Raw genomic sequence first — 26904 nt, forward strand, 5'->3', positions numbered from 1 at the left:
TTCAAAACTGAACAAAGTGAAGGATCCCGTTCTTCATGGGGATTGGGTATTAAAGAGAGTCATGTTTTGTTTCATAATCCTATACCAGTCACAACATTAATAACACCCACCATCTGAGATCTTTCCAGGTATATTCCTGTCATATTCTCACAGAACTGCCAAAAACCATATCTGACAGCCCCTCCCTCTGTGCCTGGCCCTGCTCCAGAGATCCCTCTGTATTAATCCCTTGTTTCTTCACAACTGTCCCATGAGGAGATTGAGGTCCAATGGTTGAGACCCAACCCAGAGCTTCACCTGTGGTCAAAAATGGGCTGCCGTGGTCTGAGTTTGGGACAATCCATCTAAACTACTGACTGAGCATGGTTCTACATGTCTACCATTCCAACTACAGAAGACAGGGCCCTGTGGCTCATGCCTGTCACAGACAGGAGGACTGTGATCCACCCCAGTCTGAGCATATATTAATTCTCCATCTCAGAAATGCCCAAGACAGAAAAGCTGGTAGAAGATCTGACTGGCAAGCCTAAGGCCTTGAAGTCAAATCCTAATATACCAAAAAGAACCAGAGTCCCAGTGCCAGAGGCTCATGCCTTTAATCCTAGGTACTCAGGAGGTTGAGATCTGAAGATAACAGCTCAAGATTTAAAATTGGGTTGGCCTCGCCCATCAGAGGTCATGATGAGAAGACCCAGAATCTGACCTATGCTGTTGCACTCCATACTAGCAGGACTCATATCTTTACTAAGAGTGGCATGCTCTCTGTCCTCTGGAAAGCCATCCCCTGCAGGCTGCACTCCTAGGTCCTCCCAAGCTCCCACTGCCACCAACCAGGCCCAAGGGCATACGCAGCTCCAGGGCACACAGATCCCTTATTCTTGTAATTTAACAGTGCTGTGTCCCCTTCAAGCATCTCACCCTTCTAGGCTCCCAGACCTCAACTATGAAGCCCATGCATTCCCCAAAAATAGCAGGTAGAAAGTTACCAAAACATTCAGCCTCCTTGTTACAACCCACTTCTTCTACACACACACACACACACACACACACACACACACACACACACACACATCCAGACCGGTGACAGAAGACTCATCCATGGGGTACCTGCAATTTGCCAACTGATGACACACCTGAGCACAGTCAGGCTGTACAAGGAGAAAGATGATCTCTCTCTTTGTCTCTCTGTCTCTGTCTCTGTGTCTTCAAGTGAAAGGACAACTGAGCACAGAAAACAAGGGTTCACACAGCAAGGGGGATCGATCTTCTGCATCCAACGCCTCCGATCCCCAGAAAAAGGAAAAAGACCGCAGAAGGCAGGTGTGTACATGCTGCTCCCCACCTCTGACTAAAACCACCAGGTTCCCACCAGGGAAAGGAAAGGTGCAGATGTGCGGCTGTGTGGCTCCCATTGCTCCAGGCCAGGGGCTCTGTGGCGTCCACTCCTCACGTAACCCTGCATCTCCCCATTTCCTCTGACACTAGATGCTGGGGATGGGGATGGGATCCTGGGTCAACACCCACCTCCACCCCTGAGGCATATTTATGGCAGGGCGTGGCCCAGACTGTGGGGCACAGAGTAGGTGTGGGTCCTGGTCGGGAGGGGGGGTTATATGGGGACGCAGGGAGCGGGCCTATGTGGCCACCACGCACATGTGCTGCAGGCAAAATCTGTTGGCAGCTGCTCCATGTGGGGCAAACAGCAATGGCAGTGGTATGGCAGACATCAGGCCCAGAGCAGAGGACAAGGAGGCCAGGACCAGGTCAGGCCCACAAGCTGGCTGGTGGCGCACCATTGCACCATTGCCTGAGGAATCCAAGAGGCAACCTGGGTTTGAGCCAGCAGCACCAGGTTTGAAATGCTGTGCCACGGGGAAGGTGAGAAGGGGGCCAGAGCACAGGCAGGCACATGGTAGGCCTGAGCAAGGCCTCTCCTCCTAGGCCTCGAGTCTCTTGCTCATCACTCAGCCACCTCTACCTTCCTCAACTGCTGGTAGTGGTGTCAACCAACAGAGGGAATCCCAGTGCTACTGGGCAGCATGGAATGTGGACATGGCCAGCATTCTTGTATCCCATTGGTCAGAAAGAACCATGAAAGAATGGAGGTGTGGCCAGAATCTTGTGATGCAGGCAGAATGGGCAGAGTCAAGATGATGGCAGCCCCTTTCCCAGGGAACTCTGTGCAATCCAGTTGGGGACAAGAAGATGACCTGCTTTATCTGGATGGCTGCACAGATTGTTGTGTATGTCTATTTGTTCCCAGTCCCAGACCTTGAACTCAGGATCTAGGCACAGTCTGTGAGCTGCTTTTGATCAAGGCTAATCCTCTACCAATGGAGCCACATGGCTTTACTTCTGGTTTTGTTGGCACAAGTTGGGCAGGAGTCTCAAAGACTTTCCTGCCTAGGGTGACTTTGACCATGATCCTCCTATCACAGCCTTGTAAGTATCAAGGAGGACTGCTGGGAGACACTGGTGCCTGCCTAATCATTGGTCTTACTGATGTATTTGGACAGATCTGTGAGTTCCCTATCCTCAGGTTTAAGTCGTAGGAGCTGGAGCCCACAGTTGGAATCCTGGTCCTGCCACCTCCAAATGGCAGGAGATCCTTAGAAACTCATTACTATTCATATGATTACCAATGGAATGTGATGTATGTCATGATTAAATGGGCAGTTCTTGAATGATTCAAGGTTAAAATTATACACAATTATATTATAGGACACTGGTCGATTTTAATTAATACTTTATGAAGCATTTAAACAATCACATTCATTAAATGGAGCCCAAATGAAATACCTAAGAGTTGAGCATCACAAAGCTTGGAGATGCCATTTTTTCTGCCAGCACTGGGATTTGAACTCTTGGTCTGGGTAACACTTGTTGCACTGTGTGGGAAGGGGAAGCTTGCCTCCTTGAATTCAAGAAATTCAGGTTTGTTCCTTAGGCCTGAAATCAATGCCCACCACTAGAAAACATCCTATTTGTGTGCATTTTAAGTATATGATTTATATTTATATACATATGTTGCATTCAGTGTAGTTATTCATTTTATTTTTTGTTTTATTCATGTATTGACTGATCATTTTATTGACTATTATGACACATAGAACAGTGCTTACATTGATTACATAGGATATAGGTTTGTATATATATTGGACTTCATACCTGACACCCAAGACTTTCACAGAAAAGGAAAACATGTGTCATCATCAGCTTGTTACTCCACGATTCATTGTTTGGGAATGCTGGCATCTGAATCACAGCCTGCAAGACCCAATTCATGAATGGGTGAGTGTCAGCATGCCATCTTGTGGCAAATTCAGCTGACAGGCAGTTCCCAGTACCTGAGATCGAGCCACAGCGGTTGACAAAATAAGAACAGACTGACATGCAGATGGTAGTACTCTAATAAATAAATATCTCTATAGAGTGCTAGACATGCCTATACATTATTTAGTTATATAGACTACATTCCTACTAATTCTTGGGTACTTATTATGCCTCCATGTAATTACTGTCGTTTTCATTCTTAACAAAATATTAATTAAATCAATCAATATCTGAAATTATTGCATTCCTGTAAATAATAGTATTCTTTTAATGCTTCATACATAATAAATAAAATCAGTCTCCTGAAATGATGGGTCTGATTTTATAGGAGCTTCATTCTGATCAACTAATTCAACTGTGACACTGATAGGATTACCTTGTTATTCCCATGGATGGGAATGAGTCTCTTAGTATCGCCTGTCATTGATTGGTGTCAGGATGGGGATTCAAAATCAGGGCCTACATTGCCTATGGCTTCCCCAATAGTCTGCCAACCTTCAGCAATGCAAGGTGAAGTACCCTTTGCAACAGTGTCATTCAGACCCAAGAGGGTAAACATGCAAAGGAAGAAAACATAAAAAGGCCATCTCACCGCATTTTTCTGTATATTTTTGCCACACAAGGCCTGGGGGTCTAGGATCCAAGGATCTGCTGTGCGTCCAGTGGCTGCACCCCAGGACAGGATGATCGAAGCTGAAACAGAGTTGCCACAATCTGAGTTCAAGCCCCATGCTGAGCAAAAAAAATTAAAAGAAATTAGCTCCCTGGCTTGCAATTCATCCCATTTGTTCTGCCAGGCTTTGAATTTGATCTCAGGGTCTGGGTAAATCTGCAGCACTGTGTAAGAAGGGGAAGCTCACTGTACTTGAAGATAAGAAAATTAGGCCTGTACTCTAAGCAAAATTCAAGCTCCAGCTTTGGAAAACATACTATTTATATACATTGTAAAGACAAGATTTGTACTTACCTATGGATGCTCAGTCCATACACATTTGATGTGGTTGTTCCTTGTACTTTTTGTTTTATTCATTTTTTACCATTGATTTTACAGTTATGACACCCATTGCCTTTATTACATTGATGACATCCTATTACATGGGATCTAAATTTGTAGACGTGTTCTTCATCAAGCCTGACACCCAGGACTCTCGGAGAAAAGGAAAAAAGGTTTCACATTTGGCTTCTTACTCCATGATCCAATTGTTGATAGTGCTAGGATCTGAACTCAGGCCCAGGCAGGACCAATTGGCAAATAGTTCAAGGTGAACACACCAGCCTGTTTGTAACAAAGGAGTTAGGCCATTCTCAGGATCTGTCATTGATCCCCAGGGCGGGCCACGATAGTCATAAATTCATAATTTAAACATAGGATCTAAATTTACATATATGTGTGGACAGCATCTTGCGTTTGATGTACTTCTCCTTATTGTCTGTCTTATGGAAGTATTGTGCAATTTACTGAGTAAGGTGACAGATATAACTGTGCTTACATGAATGACAACCTATTGCCATGGCTATAGGGTTTCCTTAGCATTCTCCACCCTAGCTGAGACACAGGACTTTCACAGAAAAGGAAAAGAGGTGAAAAGATGGGCTTATCACATCAGGATTCATCTTTTGGCAGTGTTGGGATTTGAACTCAGAGCCTACATGCCCAATTGGGGAAAGGGTCAAGGGTCACCAGCCTGTGAACAACGAAGGAGATAGGCCCTTCCCAGGACCTGACATTGAGTACCAGGGAGGGCCAAATAGTAATTAATTCATAATTTAAACATAGGATCTATATTTACATACATGTGTGGACAACATCTTGCAAGTGGTGCACGCATTCTCCTTTTTTTTTTTTTAATTTTATTTTATTTTATTTGAGAACATACTGTACAGAGAGGTTACAATTACATGGGCAGGATAATGCATACATTTCTTACCAAGTATTGCATCCTCCTCCTTTGTTTACCCTTCAGCTCCCTTCCCACCCTCCCCACTCCCCCCCACCCAATCAAACCCCCCCTCCCCCTCCCACTCCGACATTGTAAAGCTGGTTTTGACATGACATTTTGTACTTCTCATTGTTGCAACAGGTCCACCTAAATCCTTAAACGACTTGTTTATCCCCGTCTCCTCCACATGTTATACTGACATCAAATATAGTGAAAGCAGGGGTTACACTGTGGGGGAGGGGCATACAAAGCAACAAAGAAATAATCTTATAAATTCGTTAGAAACACATGCATGAAAGAAACAAAAACATTAAAATACATATTTGAGGGTTCGTTTACCTAACATCACATTATCTGACTTTTTCCGCTTGACTCATACCTAAACTAGATATTGCAAATAAGGGAAACCATGGGACCTATGTTTCTTTGGGCCTGGCTTACTTCACTTAATATAATTTTTTCCAAGCCTTTCCATTTCCTAACAAATGGGGCAATGTCATTCTTTCTGATGGAGGCATAGAATTCCATTGTGTATATATACCACATTTTCTTGATCCATTCATCTACTGAGGGGCATCTGGGTTGGTTCCATATCTTAGCTATGGTAAATAATGCTGCAATAAACATAGTTGTGCTAGTAGCTTTAGTGTGGTCTTGTTTGTAAACATTAGGGTAAATGCCCAAAAGTGGGATTGCTGGGTCATAGGGGAGTTCTATGTGAAGTCTTTTGAGGAACCTCCATACTGCTTTCCAAAGTGGTTGAACAAGTTTACATTCCCACCAACAATGAAGTGAGGTTCCTTTCTGTCCACATCCCCTCCAGCATCTGTTGTTGTTAGAGTTCTTGATTTTTGCTATTCTAACTGGAGTGAGGTGGTATCTCAATGTTGTTTTGATTTGCATTTCTTTTATGGCTAGGAATGTTGAACATTTCTTCATGTGTCTATTGGCCATCCTTCTTTCTTCTTCAGAGAAGCTTCTCTTTAAGTCTTTCGCCCACTTACTTATTGGGCAGTTGTTTCTTTGAGGATTTGTTGTTGGGTGGTTTAATTTTTTGAGTTCCAAGTATATTTTAGAAATGAGACCCTTGTCCGTTGTATGGCTAGTAAAGATCTTCTCCCAATCCGTGGGCTTTCTATTGATCTTGCTAGCTATGTCATTTGCCCTGCAGAAGCTCTGCAACCTTATGCAATCCCATTTGTCCAACCTTTCTTTGATTTGTTGTGTTTCCGGGTCTCTATTCAGAAAATTTCGGCCTGAGCCAATGAGACCCAGGGTTTCTCCTATTCCATCCTGTAATGTTTTCAGAGTGTCTGCTTTGAGTTCAAGGTCTTTGATGCATTTGGAGTTTATTCTGGTGCAGGGTGATATATTAGGATCTAGCTTTAGTTTTCTGCATGTAGTTAACCAGTTTTGCCAGCACCATTTACTGAAGAGGCTGTCTGTCTTCCATTCTATTGTTTTAGCTCCCTTATCGAAGATTAGATGGCTATAGATCTGTACCTTCATTTCTGGGTTTTCAATTCTATTCCATTGGTCCTGAGGTCTGTTCTTATGCCAATACCAAGCTGTTTTGATTACTATGGCTTTATAGTAGAGTTTGAAATTTGGTATTGATATTCCTCCAGCAGTGTTCTTTCCGTTGAGGAGCGTTTTTGCTATTCGGGATCTTTTATTGTTCCATATGAATTTTTGGATTGCCTCTTCTATTTCCTTGAAGAATGAGGGTGGAATTTTGATAGGAATTGCATTGAATTTGTAGATAGCCTTGGGAAGTATTGCCATTTTCACGATGTTAATCTTGCTAATCCAGAAGCATGGGAGGTTTTGCCATTTTTTAAGTTCTGTGTTGATTTCCTTTTTCAAGATTTTAAAGTTTTCATCATAGAGGTCCTTCACTTCTTTAGTTAAGGTAATTCCTAGGTATTGTATTTTTTGTGGGGCTATTACAAATGGAGTTGCTTTCCTAATTTCAGCCACACTTTTCTCATTGTTGGCATACAGAAAAGCCATGGATTTTTGGGGGTTAATTTTATAACATGCTACTTTGCCAAAGTTTTGAATCAGCTTGAGTAATTTGGGAGTGGAGTCTATGGGATTCTTTAAATACAAGATCATGTCATCTGCAAAGAGGGAGAGTTTTATTTCTTCTTTCCCTATTTGGATCCCCTTTATGTCTGCATCTTGTCTTATTGCTGTAGCTAGGCATTCTAATACTAGATTGAAGAGAAGTGGAGAGAGTGGGCATCCTTGTCTTGTTCCTGAGTTAAGGGGAAATGGCTTTAGTTTTTCACCATTGAGTATAATGCTGGCTGTAGGTTTGTCATATACCGCCTTTATTGTATTGAGGAATGTTCCATGGATTCCTAATTTTTCCAAACCCTTCATCATAAAGGGGTGTTGCATCTTGTCGAATGCTTTTTCTGCGTCTATTGAGATAACCATGTGGTTCTTATTCTTGCTCCTGTTGATGTGATGAATAATATTAATTGATTTGCGTATATTGAACCAGCTTTGCATCCCTGAAATGAATCCTGTTTGATCGTGGTGTATGATTTTTTGGATGAATTGTTGAAGTCGGTTGGCCAAAATTTTGTTGAGAAGTTTTGCATCAATGTTCATCAAAGAAATGGGTCTATAGTTCTCTTTCTTTGATGAGTCCCTGCCTGGTTTTGGGATGAGGGTTATGATGGCTTCATAGAATGTGTTCGGTAGTGAGCTTTCTCTTTCAATTTCATTGAAGAGTTGGAGGAGAATTGGTGTGAGCTCTGCTTTGAAGGCCTTGTAAAATTCCGCTGTAAAACCATCTGGTCCTGGACTTTTCTTAGCTGGGAGGTCTCTTATTGCTGTTTCTATTTCAATGCTTGATATGGGCCTGTTAAGGTAGTTTACCTCATCTTGGTTTAGTTTTGGCATGTCAATATTTGCTAGGAAGAGGTCCATTTCTGTCAAGTTCTCAAACTTATTAGCATAAAGTTTTGAGAAGTATTCCCTTATAATGTTCTGAATCTTGGTTGTTTCCATAGTGATGTTTCCATTCTCATCTCTGAGTTTATTAATTTGGGTGTGTTCTCTTCTTTTTCTGATAAGATTTGCTAAGGGTCTGTCAATTTTGTTAAGTTTTTCGAAGAACCAACTCTTTGTTTTGTTGATTCTTTCTATAGTTTTTTTGGATTCTAATTCATTTAATTCTGATTTAATTTTGATTATTTCTTTCCGTCTACTGTATTGGGGTTTATCTTGCTGCTCTTTTTCAAGGAGGTTTAGATGTGTCATTAAATTGTTAGTTTCAGATCTCTCCAATTTGTTGATGTAGGAGCTCCGAGCTATAAACTTGCCTCTGAGTACTGCCTTTGTTGTGTCCCAGAGGAGCTGGTATTTTGTGTGTTCATTTTTGTTGAATAGCATGAACATTTGGATTTCCTTTCTAATCTCTTCCATGACCCACTCTTGATTCAGCAGTGTGTTGTTCAGCCTCCATGTGATACCGGACTTTCTTTGGTGGCTTTTGGTGTTGAGTTCTAATTTTATTCCCTTGTGGTCAGAGAGAATGCAAGGTATAACTTCAATGTTTCTGAATTTAGACAAGTTTGCTTTGTGGCCTAAAATGTGGTCAATTTTAGAAAACGTTCCATGTGCTGCTGAGAAAAACGTGTATTCTGATGCTGCTGGGTGAAATGTTCGGTAGATGTCTGTTAAGTCTAGTTGATCTGTGCAGCTGTTTAGATCTGCGGTTTCTCTGTTGAGTTTTTGCCGAGTTGATCTATCTAGTGGGGAGAGTGGTGTGTTAAAATCCCCAACAATTAATGTCTTTGGATCTATATGGGATTTGAGGGAAAGTAGTGTTTCTTTGATAAATTTGGGTGCTCCATTGTTTGGCGAAAAGATATTTAGAATTGTAATATCCTCCTGAAGGAGAGATCCTTTAATTAGTATGTAGCGACCTTCTTTATCTCTTCTCACGAATTTTAATTTGAAGTCTATTTTATCTGATATTAAGATTGCAATTCCCGCCTGTTTATGGGGGCCGTTTGCTTGGTAGATTTTGTTCCAGCCTTTAACATTGAAAATGTGTTTGTTTTTACGGGCAAGATGTGACTCCTCAAGGCAGCAGATAGAAGGGTCTTGTTTTTTAATCCAACTAGACAGTCTATGTCGCTTAATTGGAGAGTTCAGACCGTTAACATTAAGAGATAGGACTGAGAGGTATTTGGGAGTTCCTGCCATGTTATCTACCTTCTTGGGGGCTGCGAAACCTGGGTTCTTCCTATGGTTCTTGGATTCTCAGTTTGGGTGCAGTTTCTTGGCCTTTATTGTGGTCTTGTTGGTTTTCTATGTGTAGGACATCTTTAAGAATCTTTTGTAGGGCTGGTTTGGTGGAGATGTATTGCTTCAATTTTTCTTTGCTATGGAAGGTTTTTATTTGGCCTTCAGTTATGAAGGAGAGTTTAGCTGGGTACAGTATTCTTGTTTGATAGTTGTTTGTTTTTAGGGCATGGCATACATCATTCCAGGCTCTTCTTGCTTTGATTGTCTCTGCTGAGAAATCTGAGGTGATTCTAATTGGTTTCCCTTTATAGGTGATTAATCTTTTCTCCTTGACAGCTTTAAGGATCTTTTCCTTGGTCTGAGTTGATCCTGTGTGGATTATAATGTGGCGGTGGGATGTCCTATTCTGGTCTGGTCTATTTGGGGTTCTAAAGGCTTCTTGTATCTGGACAGGCCTATCTTTTTGCATGTTTGGGAAGTTCTCTGCTAGGATCCTGTTAAACAAATTTCCTAGACCATTAACTTCTGTTTCTAGGTGCTCCTCTACACCCATTATCCTTAGATTAGGCCTTCTGATGGTGTCTTCCAGGTGTTGGATAGATCTATCATACTTCTTGGAATTGTCTTGGATGGTTGTATGTTCTTTCTCTATAATATCTAGGCTGTCTTCCATCCCTGAGATTCGATCTTCTGCATGGTCTAACCTGCTGTCAAGACTCTCTACTTTGTTTTTTATCTCTTTTCCTTCTAGTTGGTCAGCTTTGGTGGCTTCAAGTTCTTTGTTGAAGCTCTGTTTTAGGTCTTGTATGAATTTCTTTACTTCCTTAATTTGGTGTTCAGTGTTTGTCCTCAAATCACTTAGTTGATTGGTTATGGTTTCTTTGGGCTCCCATTCCTTCTGTTGGGTTCCATTCAGCATTCCCTTTGTGGTCTCCCTGACTTCCTTCAGCTCTTTGTTAATGGATTCCATGAATGCTTTTAGTGATCTTTGTGTGTTCTCTACCTGGTCTCTCAATTCCTGTATTACTCTTTGATTAGCTTCCTCCCGTTCGTGGGATTCCTGCAGATCTCTTTGAGTGTTCTCAGCCTGCTCACGCCATTCCTCCCTTTCTCTTTGAGTATTCTCAAGTTGTTCACGCAAATCCTGTATCAGTTTTTGAGTAGCTTCCTCACGCTTATGATATTCCTGTATAAACTTCTGGGATGCCTCCTCTCTCTCCCTATCACGCTCATACAGAGTCCTTTGTACATTGTCAAACTTCTCATTTATCATGTTTGCCAGCAGTTTTTGTGGAGCTATTTGGGAACTCTCCTCTGGAATATTCATTATCTGTTCTAACCCCTGATTATCAAGATTGGGAATTGAGATACCCGAATTTGCCATTTTTCTTGTGTTTTTCCGGCTTACTCTGCCCATTTGAGATGAAGATAGCACCAGTTTTGTGCTAGAACACTATCTTAAGTCAACCATCAACCAAAGTTTGCATTTGTACAGTCAATAGTCTACAGATACAATCTAGTTCAACAGATACATCTATTCGACATCAAACAACTATATGTTAAAGGACTTCGAACCGCAGAGAAGAATTTGGAAAACCAGAAATTATTAGTGTTAGGGAGAGATGTGGGTAAAAATTAGGAATAGATTGGTGTGGGAGGCACAGGGAGAGTTAACTATGTCCTAATCACAATGCAGGAAATAGGTTGGGTAGGATGCAAGTAGAGAGAGAGAGAAAAAGAAGAAAGGGAAAGGGGAATGAAAAGAGACCAGAAAAAATGGAAACGTAAAAATTAATGTTATTATAGAGATTAAAAGACCATCTATTTAGAGAGGAATGTGAATATGTTGAGAAAAAGGGAGGAACATAGAGGAGATGTGAAAAACTTTAAAAAATGCTTAAAATATTATAAGTATAAAGAGGTAGTACTGCTATTAATGAATTTAAGTCCCAGAGGTTTTGAATTGAGTAATAAGTTTGTGGATTAAGTGTGTACACAATGGGGGATAGGGTCTACTAGTTAACTACGGGTTTATCTGAGGATGTGCAGGACAAGAGTTAAGTCACATAAAGAAGAACAAAAGAGGAAAATGTGGAAAGGATAAGAAAGTGAGAAGAAAAGATCAGAAGTTCAGTAGAGCTAGACAAAAAACAAAAAGATAATTAAGAATGAAAGACAAAGAGAAAGAAGACAAGAAAAGAAAGGATATCACACATTCACGTTATTCCTAAAATAAAAATTATGAGAAAAAAAAAGTTACTGTTAAACAATTATTTTTTCAGAAGAGGCAAAAATTAAAGATTAATAAAAGTTTTAGAGAAGGAAAAAATTTTTTTTATATATATAAGGTAACAAAAAACGAGAAAAAAAAAAAACAAAACAAAAAAAGAAAAGAAGAAGAAAAAAAAAAGTTCTTTGATTTTTTTTTTGGGGGGGGAGGGGTCGGAAGAGTCCTGTATCTCCCTTTTGTCTGTAACCAGAGTCTGGTTGGAGTCTCTGGTCAGCTTGATGTTCTGTGGCTTGATTGGTTTCTTAAGTCAGTTTGTTGGAACAGGCAGAAAAATGCTCTGCTTTACCCAAGATTTTGAGATCCCTCTCCCAGGTTAGTTTACTGGGAGGGTGATCTGCTTTGAGAATCACACAAGATGGGGATGCAGTGATGAGGCTAGGTTCTGGGTAGAGTTGAGGCCTTTCAACAAACAGTAGCTTTTCCCTGGGGCTATTTTGTGAAAAAAACTCACAGCACCCAGCCTGGAGCCATTCTCAGGGTTTCTGTTTTTCAATTGATTGTGGTGGCTGCTAGAGGGAGGGGCAGCCTCTGGCTCTGGTTACCCGGTGAGGAGAGCCACTCCAATGGCTGGCGCCTGAGCTGGGTGACTTTTCCCTGGATGGAACTGAGTCTGTGAGGTCACTTCGCCGTTAAGTTCTTGTGACCTGCTAAATGACTCGTTTTATTCCAAGGCCTGAGCTGGAGCTAGCCCCTCCTCCGAGCTTTGTCGGTATCCAAGATGGAGATCACCGGTGCTGGGGGGGAGGGGTGACCTTCCCTCCTCTGCTCCCTGAGAAGGAGTGAGGAAGTCGGGCTTCTACTCACGCCGAGTCTTGGATCCTGGGTCGTCTCTGGTCTGCAAAGTGCAGGATGAAGTTGTCCGCTCCTTGTCGGTTCTTGCTGGTGTTGAGTAGAATCCGCTCGTCCACTGTGTCTGGCTCCTTTGTCCCGGACTGTGTCTCAGGTATGCCCCCGCGGCGGTGGTCGCCACTGCGACCCTGCCGCCGCAGCAGCAGCTGCTCAGATGTGTCTGCTTGGCTTCCCCTCTCTTGACTAACTCTCTGTCCTGTGATGGCACACTTGGTGTGATTCTCTGGCTTGGGACTGTTCACTGGAACTCTGAAACTGTTTTCTATGCAAGAGCTTGTTCAGATTCCAGCTTCTCCTCCGCCATCTTCCTGGAACTCCCCTCACGTATTCTCCTTATATTGTGTCTAATTCATGGAGTTATTGTGTATTGTACTGAGTATGGTGACAAGTATAACTGTGCTGACATGGATGACAACCTGTTCCAATGGTTATAGGGTTGCCTATGCATTCTACATACTAGTTGAGGCCCGGGATTTTCACAGGAGAGGAAAACATGTACAATGACTGGCTTCTGACAACAGAATGAATCTTTTGTCAGTGCTAGGATTTGAACTGGAGTCTGAGTAGCTCTGTTGCACTTTGGGGGAAGGGGAAGCTCACCATCTTTGAAGACTAGAATGTCAGGCCTGGTCCAAGGCATGATTTGAAGCACCAGCACTGGATAAAATAACCTTTTTTAAACTTAGGATCTCTCTTTACCTACAGATGTGATATGCATCTTGCATTCAGTGTAGTTATTCTTTTTATTTTGTGTCTTATTCATGGATGTATTGTGTATTTTATTGAGTATGGTGATAGATATAGCTGTGTTAACATGGATGACAACTTATTCCCATGGCTATAGAGTTGTCTATATAGAATTCTCCATCCTTGCTGAGACCCATGACTTTCATGGGACAGGAAAACAGGTGGATCAATTGGCTTCTCACATCAAAGTGAATCTTTTGGCAGTGCTGGAATTTGAACTCAAGGCCTAGCAGGCCCAATTGGTGAATGGGTCAGAATGGGTCAGGGTGAACACACCAGCCTGTGAGGAACTAAGGAGCTAGACCATTCCCAAAACCTGACATGAAGCCCTGGTGGGAGCCAAAATAGTCATAAATTCATCATTTAAACAGAGGATCTATATTTCCATACATGGATGGCAGCATCTTGCATTTGGTGTAGTCATTCTCTTTATGTTGTGTCTTATTCATTGATGTATTGTGTATTTTCTTGAGTATTGGTTGACAGATATAACTGTTGTGACCTAGATGACAACCTATTCCCATGAGTATAGAGTTACCTATGCATTCTCTATCCTAGCTGAGACCCAGGACTTGCACAGCAAAAGAAAATAGGTGCAATGACTGGCTTCTCACATCAAGGTGAATCTTTTGGCAGTGCTGGGATTTGAACTCAAGGCCTAGCAAGCCAAATTGGTGAATGGGTCATGGTGAACACACCAGTCTGTGAGCCACTAAGTAGCTGGGCCTTTCCCAGGAACAGAGATCCAGCCCCAGGGAGGCCACAATAGTCCTGAATGGATCATTTAAACATGGGATATATATTCACATCTGTGTGTGGACTGCATTGTGCATTTAGTGTAATTATTCTACTTTGTATGCTATTCATGGATGTATTGTGTATTTTCTTGAGTATATGATGACAAGTATAACTGAGCTGACATGGATAACAACCTATCCCCGTGGCCACAGGGTGGCCCATGCATTCTCCAGCCTAGCTGAGAACCAGGACTTGCACAGGAAAGGAAAACAAGTGCAACGATTGGCTTCTGACATCAGGGTGAATTTTGGCACTGCTGGGATCTGAACTCGAGGCCTAGCAGACCCAAGTGACAAATGGGTCCATGTGAGCACACCAGCCTGTGAGACACTATTGAGGAAGGCCTTTCCCAGGACTTGAGATGGAGCCCTTAGGTAGGGAGTGGGGGGGGGGGGGGGTTCGGCACACAGCAGTCATCCCTTCATAAGTTGAAGGTAGTTCTTACACCCAGGACTCTCAGAGAAAAGGAAAACAGGTGTCACACTAGGCTTCTTACTCCATGATCCAATTGTTGGCAGTGCTGGGACCTGGACTCAGGGCCTAGCAGACCCAATTCGTGAATGGGTGTGTCAGCACAGCAACTTCTAGCCCAGGAAGCTGCCAGGCAGTTCGCAGACCCTGAGATTGAGCCACAGGGGTGGACAAAATAGCCATACATGGATAGGCAGGTGGTAGTATACCAATAAATATATATATTTGTATAGAGTGCCAGGGATATCTACCTATCAACTACATTCCTACCAACTCTTAGGTAGTTACTGTGCCACCATTGAAGGAATAGGATTCTTTTCATGCTTAATAAACTATTCATTAAGATCAATCAGCGTGCTAGGATCATTGCATCTAATTTTAGACTAGACTGATGCACGCAGAAACTTCTGATTCAATCATGAGTTTGCTCACATTCCATCGGTATTTCGATGCACAGGAACGAGTCTCTTGGGATTTCCCCCATTGGTAGGTGTCAGGACCAGGACTCAAACTCAGGGCCTACATTGCTGCATGGTCCTATGGCTTCCCCAATATCCCGCTGGCTTTCACCAATGCAAGGTAAAGAACCCTTTGTAGGCATGTCATTAAGACCCAGGATGGTCACCGTGGACAGGAATAAAATGTAAAAAATCCATCCCGCGGCTTTCTCTCTCTCTCTCTCTCTCTCTCTCTCTCTCTCTCTCTCTCTCTCTGTGTGTGTGTGTGTGTGTTTGTGTGTGTGTGCGTGTGTGTGTGTTTTCCTGCAAGACTTCAAGGCCTAGGATCCCAGGATCGGCTATGGGCCAATGGCAGCCCGCCAACCTAAGATGATTGAAACTGAAGCAGAGTTTCCACAAACTTAGTTGAAATCCTCTCCTTGGTAATAATAATAATAATAAAATAAAGCACCCTGGATCAGAACTCACACCATTTTTCTGCCACAGCTGGGATTCTAACTCAAGTCTGGGTAAATCTATGGCACTGTGGGGGAATGGGAAGCTCACCCTCCTTGAAGACTACAATATCAGGCCAGGTTGCAGGGTCTGATTTGAAGCCCCAGCACTGGCAAAAATAATATACCAACTTATTTTACACATAGGATCTCTATTTACATACATGTGTGGAATGCATCATATGTTCAGTGTAGTTACTCTTTTATTGTGTGTCTTAGTCATGGATGCATTTTGTGTTTTACTGAGTATGATTACAGACATAACTGTGCCAACACAGATGACAACTTTTTCCTATGGCTATAGATTTGCCTATATAAAATTCTCCATCCTCCCTGAGACCTACGACTTTCACAGGACAGGAAAATAGGTGGATCGATGGGCTTCTCACATCAGATTTCATCTTTTGGCAGTATTGGGTTTTGAACTCAGAGCTTAGCAGGCCCAATTGGCAAAAGGGTCTAGGTGAGGATACTGGCCTGTGAGCAACGAAAGAGGTAGGTTGTACCCAGGACCTGAGATCGATCCCCAGTGGCACAATATTCATCCATTCATAAGCTGAAGCTAGTATGCTAATAAATACCTATTTGGACAGAGTAGGAGATGTGGCGGGCTGTGTTGGAATCCTATCTAACATGTGAGTATTGATTCTTGGATCTTTCCCATTGTCTCCAGTTCCTGAATGTGATTCTTATTGTCACACTTCATGAACTCTTAATTAAAAATAATCGTTGTGCCATATGTCTTGCCTATCATTTCCTATGAGAATCATGCATGAAATAAACTCTTCCCTAGATCTGAATTCAACCCCTCATAAAATTTATAGACATGTTAAATATACAATTTATACTTACATCTATATATTCACTCTATATTGGGTTTGTTGGAGTGATTCATTATGTTTTATTATTGATTTGTTTATTTAGCATTTATTTTATGAACGGTAAGTGTACCTAAAACATTTATTACATTTATTCCCATCTATTACATAGCATGTAACTTTGCAGACATATTATGAACTTGCACAGAAAAGGAAAACAGGTGTCACACTTGAAATCTTACACCAGGAAGAAAATTTTTGACAATTATGGGACCTGATCTGAAGGCCTGAGAGGCCCAATCCATGAATGGGTGAGTGTCAGCACTGCAGCCTCTAGCCCATTCAGCTGCCAAGTGGATCCCAGAACCTAGGATCAAGCCCCAGGTTTGGACAAAATAGCAGTAACTTTCTATGATGATGGTGGTATATAAATAAATACAAATTTAGGTATTTAGGTACTGCCAGAGCTGTCTATTTAGTATTCAATGAAATATACTACGTTCCTACTAATTCTCATGTATTTAGTGAGGATTCCATTTTATCAATATTCTTTTTTTTTTCCTTTGGGTCTGGACGTGGGGCCTAAACTCTGGGCCTGGGCGCTGTCCCTCAGCTCTTCAGAACAAGGCTAGCACTCTACCACTGAGCCAACTTCCCAGCCCCCAATAGCATTCTTTTAATGCAAAATAAACTATGAATTAAAATCAATCTGTGTCCTGGATTATTGGGTCTAATTTTATGCTACACTCATTGAGGGACTACTCATCCAACCATGGCATTGATCACATTCCTCTGGTGTTCCTACGGACAGGCAATAGTTTCTTAGGCTCTTCAGCCCCTTTAAAATGATATGATCGGGATTAGAACTCAGGGCCTAGTGTCTAGGTTGGCCTATGGCTTCACTGACAGCCCGCCAGCCTTCAGCAATGCCAAGTGACCTACAAGTTGCAGCCATGTCATTCAGACCCAGGATGGTCACCCTACAAGGAAGAAAAACAGAAACTGCTGACCTTCTGTGGTTTGCGGCTTTTTTGGGTGGTGTTTTCATTTTGTTTTCCTGTCAGCCCCCAAGGCCTAGGACCCAGGATGGCTGTGGGTCCAGAGGCTGCACCATCCCAGCCTAGGGTGATGGAAACTGAGGCAGAGTTGCCATCACCTGAGTTCAATCCCCGTGCTTAGCAATAAATTAATTAATTAACAATACTACTGAAGCTCCCTCTCTTGGATTTCATGACATTTTGTTGTCTGCCAGGCCAGGGATGTCACCTTGGGTTCTGGGTAACTCTGATGCATTGCGGGGGCGGGGGGGGGGTGAAGAAAGGGACGCTCTCCTTCCTTTAAGACAAGTAATTCAAACCTGTTAACTAGGTCTGAATTCAAGCCCCAGCCCTGGAGAACATAACATATATAGATATGTTTATTATATGATTTATACTTACATCCATATATTCAGGTTATATAGTGTTTGTTGGAATGATTCATGATATTTTATTATTTATTTGTTTATTTACCATTTATTTATTAACTGACTGTGAGTGCTCCTATAACATTTATTACATTCATTCAAATCAATTCCATAGCATGTAGCTTTGCAGACATATTATATACATCATACCTGACACCCAGCACTTGCACAGAAAAGGAAAACAGGTATCACACTTAGAATCTTACTCCAAGAAGACATTTTTGGCAATGCTGGGGCCTGAACTGAGGGCCTGGAAGGCCCAACTCATGAATGAGTGAGTGTCAGCACGACAGCCTCTAGCACATTCAGATGCCACGTGGATCCCAGGACCTGGGATGGAGACACAGGATTGGCCAAAATAGCAAAAACTTTCTATGCAGACGGTAGTATACAAATAAATATGTATTTAAAAATGTAGATACTGCAAGTAATGTCTTTCTTGTATTCAATGACATATACTACCTTCCTAGTGATTCACAGGTATGTAGTGAGAACTATTTAATCAATAGTATTCTTTTAGGGGCTGGGAAGATGGCTCACTGGGAGAGTGCTTGTCTTTCATGCATGAGCCCCGGGTTCGATTCCTCAGCACAACATGATCAGAAAAAGCTGGGAATGGTGTTGTGTCTCAAATGTAACAGCACTAGCCCTGAGCTGAAAAGCTGAGAGAGAGTGCCCAGGCCCAGAATTCAGGCCCCACTACTGACAAAACACACACACACACACACACACACACACACACACACACACACATATTCTTTTAATGCATAATAAACTATGAATTATAATCAATCCACATCTTTTGAATACTGGGTTTAATTTTATGTTAGACTGATTGACAAACTACTCATCCAACTATGACATTGATCACATTCCTCTGGTGTTCCTATGGACAGGCAATAGTTTCCTCTCCAGCCCTTTGTAAGTGGCATGTCCAGGATTCAAACTCAGGGCCTAGGTGTCCAGATAGGCCTATGGCTTCGCTGCCAGCCTGCCAGCCTTCAGCAATGTCTGGTGACCTACAGGTTGCAGCCGTGTCATTTGGATCCAGGATGGTCACTATGCAAGGAAGGAAAACCGAGAAACTGTCGACAGACTTCAGTTCGCGGCAATTTTTTGGTGCCGTTTTCAATTTGTTTTACTGTCATCCCCTGAGGCCTAGGATCCCAGGAATGGCTGTGGGCCCAGAAGCTGCACCATCCCAGCTTAGGATGATGGAGGCTGAGGCAGAGTTGCTACAACCTGAGTTCAAGCCCCGTGCTTGACAAAATAAATAAATAAACAAACAAACAAATAAATAAATTGAAATAAATTATATAAAAATAAAATAAATTTTAAAATTTTAAAAATATTAAAAATACTAATGGAGCACCCTGGCTTGGAATTCGTGCTCATTTTTTTTCTTCCAGGCTTGGGATTTGAACTTGGAGTCTGGGAAACTCCAATTCACTGTGGAGGATGGAGAAACTCACCTCTTTGTATACAAGCAATTCAGGCCTGTTCCCTAGGCCTGAATTCAATCCCCAGCCCTGTTAAGTAATATTCATCCACATTTAAAAAAATGATGAATATCTACATAGTTATGTTTACTGCATATTGCTTTGAGGGTATTTATTTTTGTGTTATTCATTCATTATATTTATTGACTATTACTACACTTATAACACGTATTAAATTCATTACATCTTATGAGAACTATACAGATTTGCATATATATATTATAACTTACTTCAGACCCAGGATATTCACAGAAATTCTATAGTAGATGATCCCATGCTTAGAAAAACAGAAAGAATACACCAACCAAAGTCTAATTTATCCCTAAGCACACCAAAGGCTCACATCTGTAATTCTAGCTATTCAGGAAGCTGAGAACTGGAAGATGAAATTTCAAAGCCAATGAAGGCAAAAATGCCTGAGAGAAATCATCTCCAATTAACTGGAAAAAAGCCCGGCTACAGGTATGGTTGAAGTGGTAGAAAATCAGCTATGAACAACCAAGCCAAGATAGAGCAAGCTGAGTTCAAGTGCAGGGACGGGTGGGGGGGGGCAGAGGGATAAAAGGGAGAGAAATCTTCCAAAAACAGAGAACAGAACAGCAGTACAAAAATCCAACCTAATTTATGGTACCAACCAACCTGGAAAAAAAATAATGAAGCTTGTGCAGTTGTATAACTTTACATGAGCACATATGTTCTTAGGTACACTTCAAATCTATGATTTTAATAATATATATGTATATATATTAATAATGCATATATATATATAATATACCTTTAAATAAACTAAGAAACCAGCAAATGAATAAATACTTCTGAATTAGTGCCTTAACCATGGCATCATAAGTTATTTATACTAAAATTGTATTCCAAGTTTCTTTTCTCAGAATCCATCTTTAAGAAGTTTGTTCACGTGCCTGGCACAGGTGGCTCATGCCTGTAATCTTAGCTACTCAGGAGGCTGAGATCTGCGGATGGCAGTTCAAAGCCAGCATGGACAGGAAAGTTCGTGAGACTCTTATCTCCAATAAACCACTAGAAAACCAGAAGCAGTAGATTGCTTGCATTGAGCTGAAGAGTACAGGGATAACCACTGAGTTCAGGCCCACGATCAAAAAACAAAAAGTTTGTTCGTACAGATCATAAAATTCTAACATTCTAAGCTTCAGGAAACTTTTCTGCCAGAGTCTTATGCTCTTTAGGCAAATACTCCACTACTGAGCTACATCCCAGTCCCAATGTTTTTGTTTTTCATTTTACAATCCAGTTTATTCCCAAAATGCTTACAATTACCTACTGTCCTCACAGAAATGAATTTTTATTCAGAAACCTAACCTTTTGTGCTATCAGGAACCCCCTAGTGTATTTCGTGTTAGGCGCTGAGGAAAACTAACATGACACAAATGCAGAGAGTTTATAATTATAGAAATAACTCTAAATAGAAATAAATTCAATTGTCCCGACCATCTAGGGAGAAATGATATCCTTATTTTCATTCTCACTCTTCATGGCAGATGGTCAAAATAGAAACACCAATGTGCTATACTGAAATGTAAAAGTTTAAAAACCTTTTCTGAAAAACGTGTTATAAAATCAAAATATATCAAATAAAGGAGAAATGAACTTAAAAACATATTAAAATGCTAATGAAGCTCTCTGGCTTAGAATTTGTGGCATATTTTTGTCTTCATGGCCTGGAATTTGAACACGGGGTCTAGGTAATTCTGTTACACAATTGGGGAAGGGGAAGCTCACCACGCTTGAAGACCAGAAAGTCAGGCCTGTTCCCTAGGCGTGAATTCAAGCCCCAGCCCTGGAAAACGTACTATTTATATACATTTTAAAGATAGGATTGAACTTCCATACAGATATTCAGCCTATATTATGTTTGTGGTGGTTATTCATTATATTTTTTGTTTTATTCGTTTATTTACCATTCATTTTATTGACTGTGATGATACCTAACTATGTATTATATTGTTTACATCCTATCACATAGCATCTAGATTTGTAGATGTGTTCTCAATCATGCCTGACACCCAGGACTCTTGCAGGAAAGGAAAACAGGTGTCACACTTGTTGACAGGTTGGCCTATGTGTTCCCTGATAGCATGCCAGCCTTCAGATATGGCAGGTCATGTCCACTTTGCAGCCGTCTGTCTCATTCAGACTCAGGATGGTCACCGTGCAAAGAATAAAACGTAAAACCCCCAGCCCTCTGCAGCTCGCCACTTTTCGTGCTATCCCACTTTTTTTTTTCCTACAAGCCCTCTGGGTCTACGATTCCAGGATTGGGTATGGGTCCTGAGGCAGCACCCAGCCTAGAGTGTTCGAAGTTGAGGCAGAGTTGCCACGACTTGAGTTCAAGCCCCATGTTTGGCCAAAAAAAGAAAAAAAGAAAAAGATTAATTAATTATTTAACTAAATTTAAAAAATAATAAAGCTCCCTTGTTTGGAATTTCTCTGTTTTCTTTCCCAGCCTGGGATTTGAACTCAGGATCTTGGTAAGTCTGTAGCAATGTGAGGAAAGTGCAGATTTGCCACTACTTGAGTTCAAACTCCGTGTCAAGCCACAACTAAAAAGTTAAGTCACTGAGCTTGGCAGGGGGAGTAGTTGTGGAGATGGGAGGGAAGCGATGGTAGGGGGAAAACAAAGGAGCAGGCAACAATGCTCAATAGGAAATATACTCATGACCTTGCTCATGTAACTGTGACCCCTCTGTACAACATTTTTACAATAAAAACATACAAAAAAGAAACAATGTAGTGTTCAGAGAAGCACTTTGGGAGTAAGGGAAGGACGTCTGAATAGCTGTACAAAATTCTACATGGCTTTTTTTAATGTTCAGTATGTAATTGAATAAACATAACTGCTTCCATTAAAAAATTAAGTCACTGTCTTGGAACTGGACCAATATTTCTACCATTTTTGGGATTTGATTTCACCATCTAGGTAACTCATTTGCACCATGAGTGAAGGCGAAGCTCACTGTCCTTGAAGAAAAGAAATTCAGGCTAGAGTTCCCAAGGCCTGAATGAAGGCCCTGCAAAGAAAAAGATATCTCTATACATGTGTAATATAGGATATATACTTACATATGTATGCTTATTACATATTATGATTTTTATTATTGATTTTGTGATTATTTTTTATTTTATTCATTCATTTATTGTTTATATTATTTAGTATTATTATACACATAATACTTATTATATTTTGCACATCTATTATAAATGTATACACAATAATTTAGGACATTGACTCATTTTTCATTAAAACTTTTTGTGTTGAAACATGATACATAATTAAATGGAGGCATTTGTCATAGTCTTCACATGTTTAGAGTATCTCTCAAGGATGAGCTTTGTGTTTTTATCTTTGAACACCTTCCTATAGGGATTTCTTTAATGATTTATACTTAGAAGCCTTTTCTTCAGTACAAGCAAGTTGTGGGATAAGATTGTAAACCTAGAAATGTGGCTTAGTGGAAATAGCTTGCTCAACATGCATGAATACCAGGGTTTGAATCTTCAGTGCCACATACTCAGAAAAAGCTAGAAGCAATAGAGTGGCTCAAATGACAGAGTGCTAGCCTTGAAAAAAAAGAAGCCCAGGACTCTCAAAAACAATAGGCCAGATGGCGGTGGCTCACACCTGGAACCCCAGCTTCTCTGGATGCTGAGATTTGAAGACCATATTTTAAAGACAGCCTAGGCAAAGAAAGCCTGTTAGATTCTTATGTTCAAGATACCACCAAAAAAATACCCCATGTGGCGCTGTGACTCAAGTGGTAGAGTGTTAGCTTTGAGCTGAATTGCTCATGGACAGGGCCCAGGCTTGATATAAGACACACAACTGGAAACAAGTAAGGATTAATCAAAGTGCTTTTCCTATTTGCTAATTAGGAGAACACTAACGTTGATGTACACCAGAATTGGAGTCAGAGGTTAAGGCTCAAGTATTGCACATCCATATACCCAGCCTCTCAGTCTCTAGCATTATAACCTTGTGTGCTAAAGGGATCTGAAAGGTCCAATGTTGAAAGGCTTAATATGCTCCCCAAGCCCTTTGAGATAAGCAGTTGACTTGTATTATCAATGTCATTACAGTTCTGAACCTAGAAGAGCACCAGTAGCTCACACCCATCACCCTAGCTCAGGAGCCTGAGGTCTGAGGATCACAGGGTGAAGCCAACAAGGGCAGGAAAGTCTATGACACTCTGACTTCCACTTCTGAAAGGTCAGATGTTCAACAGCTTCGTGTGTTTCCCTTGGTGATGAGAAGTTACTTGCATTCTAAATGTTCTTAGGGTTCTCATGCTATAGAAGGAAAGAAACATCACTGACCCATCAAAGATTCAAATGAAGTTCTCAGGATTCAATCCTTACTCTGGCTAGCCAAAAGAACTCTAGAGTAACACTGTATTTGAAGGACAGAAAACAGGTTCAAAAGCCAGGCTAGGTACAGAGACCTAGGCCTGTAGGATTAGGAGGCAGAATGTACACACTCAACAGGGAAGTGAGCTGCAAAACCACCTCATTCATTCCAGGCACAGTCACCAATGGGAGGAAACCTGAAACATTTGTTAGAGTTACACCAGGGTCAGGCTTTTCTCAGCCATTTCAATGACTAACCTTCTTCCCTCAGGTGAAGGGAGCCTCAGGCTATCTTTAGGTTACCAATACAGAGTCAGTTTAGTGGGGGAGAGGTGAGGAAGAGACTAGAAAAACCTTGCTCTCTGGTCTCAGGGAGTGGGTTTTTGACTCTCCATCTGTCAGGTTTGAAGGCCCTTCTTCTACCTCTAACAGTCCTTTCTCCTTCCTTCATTCTCCACATCATTAATGTAAATCCCCAGTCCAAGATGAGACAGGGCCTTTTCTCTTCTGTTTCCAAGAACCTGAGTTAGAACCTTGCTTTGTCTTCTTGTCTCTAGGGTCCTTTGCTGCCTGAGAAGTGGGAAAGAGACAGTCTTCCTACTTTGTGGTTGTGTGAAGGCATTGCTGGTGGCCTGACACAATAAAGAAGGCCTCATGACTGGGAATTGTTCCATTCTTTCCTCCTGACATCCAAGACCAGATTGATGTATCATTTTTCTATCTATCTATCTATCTATCTATCTATCTATCTATCTATCTATCTATCTATCTATCTATCTATCTATCTATCTATCTATCTATCTATCTATCTATCTATCTATCTATCTATCTATCTATCTATCTACCTACCTACCTACCTACCTAACTACCTAACTACCTACCTAGCTATCTCTTTGACATTTCTTGGGTTGAACTCCAAGCTTAGGCACTTTCCCTAGCACCCTACTACTTGACCCACAGCACCAATTCTGGCTTTTTCTGTCTATGTGCTACTGAAGAATAGAACCCAAGACTTCTTGCATGCTAGGCAAGCACTCTCTCACTAATCTACATTCCCAGCCCCCTCTTCTTTTTTACTTAATCTTAGTTTTTACATAAGTATGATACAGTTTGTGTCCTCAAGTTTAATTTTTCTGAATACCAGTTATTTCTACACACTAGGATTTTCTTTTCCCCTGAATGATTTGTTACTGTTCCTGCATTGGCCTCATAATAAAATGTAAATAAAGGCTGCTGAGAGCTTCAATGTGCATCATATAAGGACACAGGCCTATAAAATAAGCAACTCCCAGGCTTTTCTGCCTGGTCTGGCCTGTATCACCTGCTCGACTTTCTCTCTCAAAACTGGAGCTCTACCCTCTAAGCTACTGCTCCACTTCTGGTTTTCTGGTGGTTTATTGGAGACAAGAATCTCACAGAAATTCCTGCTATGACTGGCTTTGAATGGTGATCTCCTGAGGAGGCTTTAAGTAGCTTTCCTCAGGGATTCCCCTAGGAGCCACTCCACACAAACCTTTAGTCTAAATGTCGAGAAGTACTAGAGAAAACAGAAACATGAAGATGCTTCTAGTGTGTTCTAGATAATTAAGGTTGGAGACACAAAACACTCATAATTATTAGATCACTTTAAAGGCAAAAGGAGCAATGCAGACAGTATGAGGATTGCTCCAGCTTTCAGTCCTCTCATCATGAGAGAGTAAATTCACTGCAGCTCAATGTTAAGTGACAGAACTGGCATGTCCTGTGGACATTTGCTCCGGTGACACTCATTTCTCACTTTTGGCTTCAAACCTGTGACCAGAGTGGAAGATGAGGAGAGAAAATCCTTCTCAGAGAAGGCAGCTATAAAGAACATTGGGTAATCTCTTATAAGTTCAAACCATTGGAATGACCCATTAAGAAGTCAGATTTTCCAGATTAAAATATGGAGAAGAAAAGAAAGAAAGTGCCAGTGACTGCTCACTGCAATTCCAGATCCTCAGGAGGCTGAGATGTAGAGAATCTGAATTTAAATCCAGCCAGCATAAAAAAGTCCTTGACACGGTTAGTTCTAAGAGGCCACAGAAAACCCCAGAAGTGGGGCTTTGACTCAAGCTTAATACACTGGTCTTGACTGAAAGGGGCTCAGGGAAAATGCCCAGGCTCATGGTTCAAACCCAGGACCTGCCCCCTTATAAAGAACCTGTACCTCCATGTCTTTGTGTATGTATGGATGTATTCCTATAGGTGAAGCTCCAGAGTAGCTATGATGAATGTCACCAACCTAGGAAATTTGTATTCAATACAATGAGTTCATAACACAGAGACTGCTTTTAGACATTGTGTGTTCCAGGGTTCCCCTCACTGCTTCCAGTGTAGCCTGAGGGTTTCTCTGCATCCCAGGCCTGCTGAAAGAAGTCTCTCTTATTTTCTGGACATGCAGACAAAAGCCCTCAGTCCTGTATAGCTGCGTAACAAACAACTCTGTTTGGGCCAATTAGTGCGGAGGAGTGTGGGCAGGCTCTGAAGGTCAGGAGAAAAAGTCCTCTTTGTACCCCAAGCTATCTCTCTTCCCAGTGCTCTGCTTTGACAGGAAACTGTCATTTGTGCCATGTCCCATGGCAGTCCAAGTACTATGCACTTATCCTCCCTTTGTGAGACTATATTCTGGTGTTCAGATTCAGGAGTCCTTCTGGCTGACAACTAGGGCACTGAACCTAATGAAATGTTTCATTGAGGGTAATGATGGGCCTATGATGCCTCTCCTAGGTTTCTGGAAGCTTGTGAAATCCAAGCATGTGTTGGATATCACAAAATTCCTGTCATCTACGTCTGGTGAAGCTCATCACATTTTGAAACCTTTGACCTCTCCTAGTTAGACCTTGGGTGGCTAGGTTTTGGCGTTGAACACAGGGCCTGGGTGCTCAGGGCAGAAGTCTAATGCTTTACCATTTTGTGTCACAGCTTCACTTCTGCTTTCTCTGTGTGTGTGTGTGTGTGTGTGTGTGTGTGTGTGTGTGTGTGTGTGTGCATACACTAGTCCTGGAGCTTGAACTCAGGACATGAACACTGTACCTAGTTTCTCTTGTACAAAGATTGTACAAGGATTGGAGCTTG

General features: G+C 41.5%; 1 protein-coding gene across 1 annotated transcript in view; it reads left to right on the forward strand.

The window, feature by feature from the left end:
- Positions 1-1653: 1653 nt before the first annotated feature.
- The window catches only part of LOC122118491 (tRNA-specific adenosine deaminase 2-like), a 141715-nt gene continuing 116464 nt past the window's right edge, over positions 1654-26904 (forward strand). Inside the window, exon 1 of the mRNA XM_042692376.1 lies at positions 1654-1878. Within this exon, the coding sequence (XP_042548310.1) occupies positions 1654-1878 (225 nt within the window). The remainder of the gene's footprint in view (positions 1879-26904) is intronic.

This window comes from Dipodomys spectabilis, unplaced genomic scaffold (assembly GCF_019054845.1).
Source record: "Dipodomys spectabilis isolate Male_0828 unplaced genomic scaffold, ASM1905484v1 ptg000154l, whole genome shotgun sequence".
Classification (NCBI taxonomy): Eukaryota; Metazoa; Chordata; class Mammalia; order Rodentia; family Heteromyidae; genus Dipodomys; species Dipodomys spectabilis.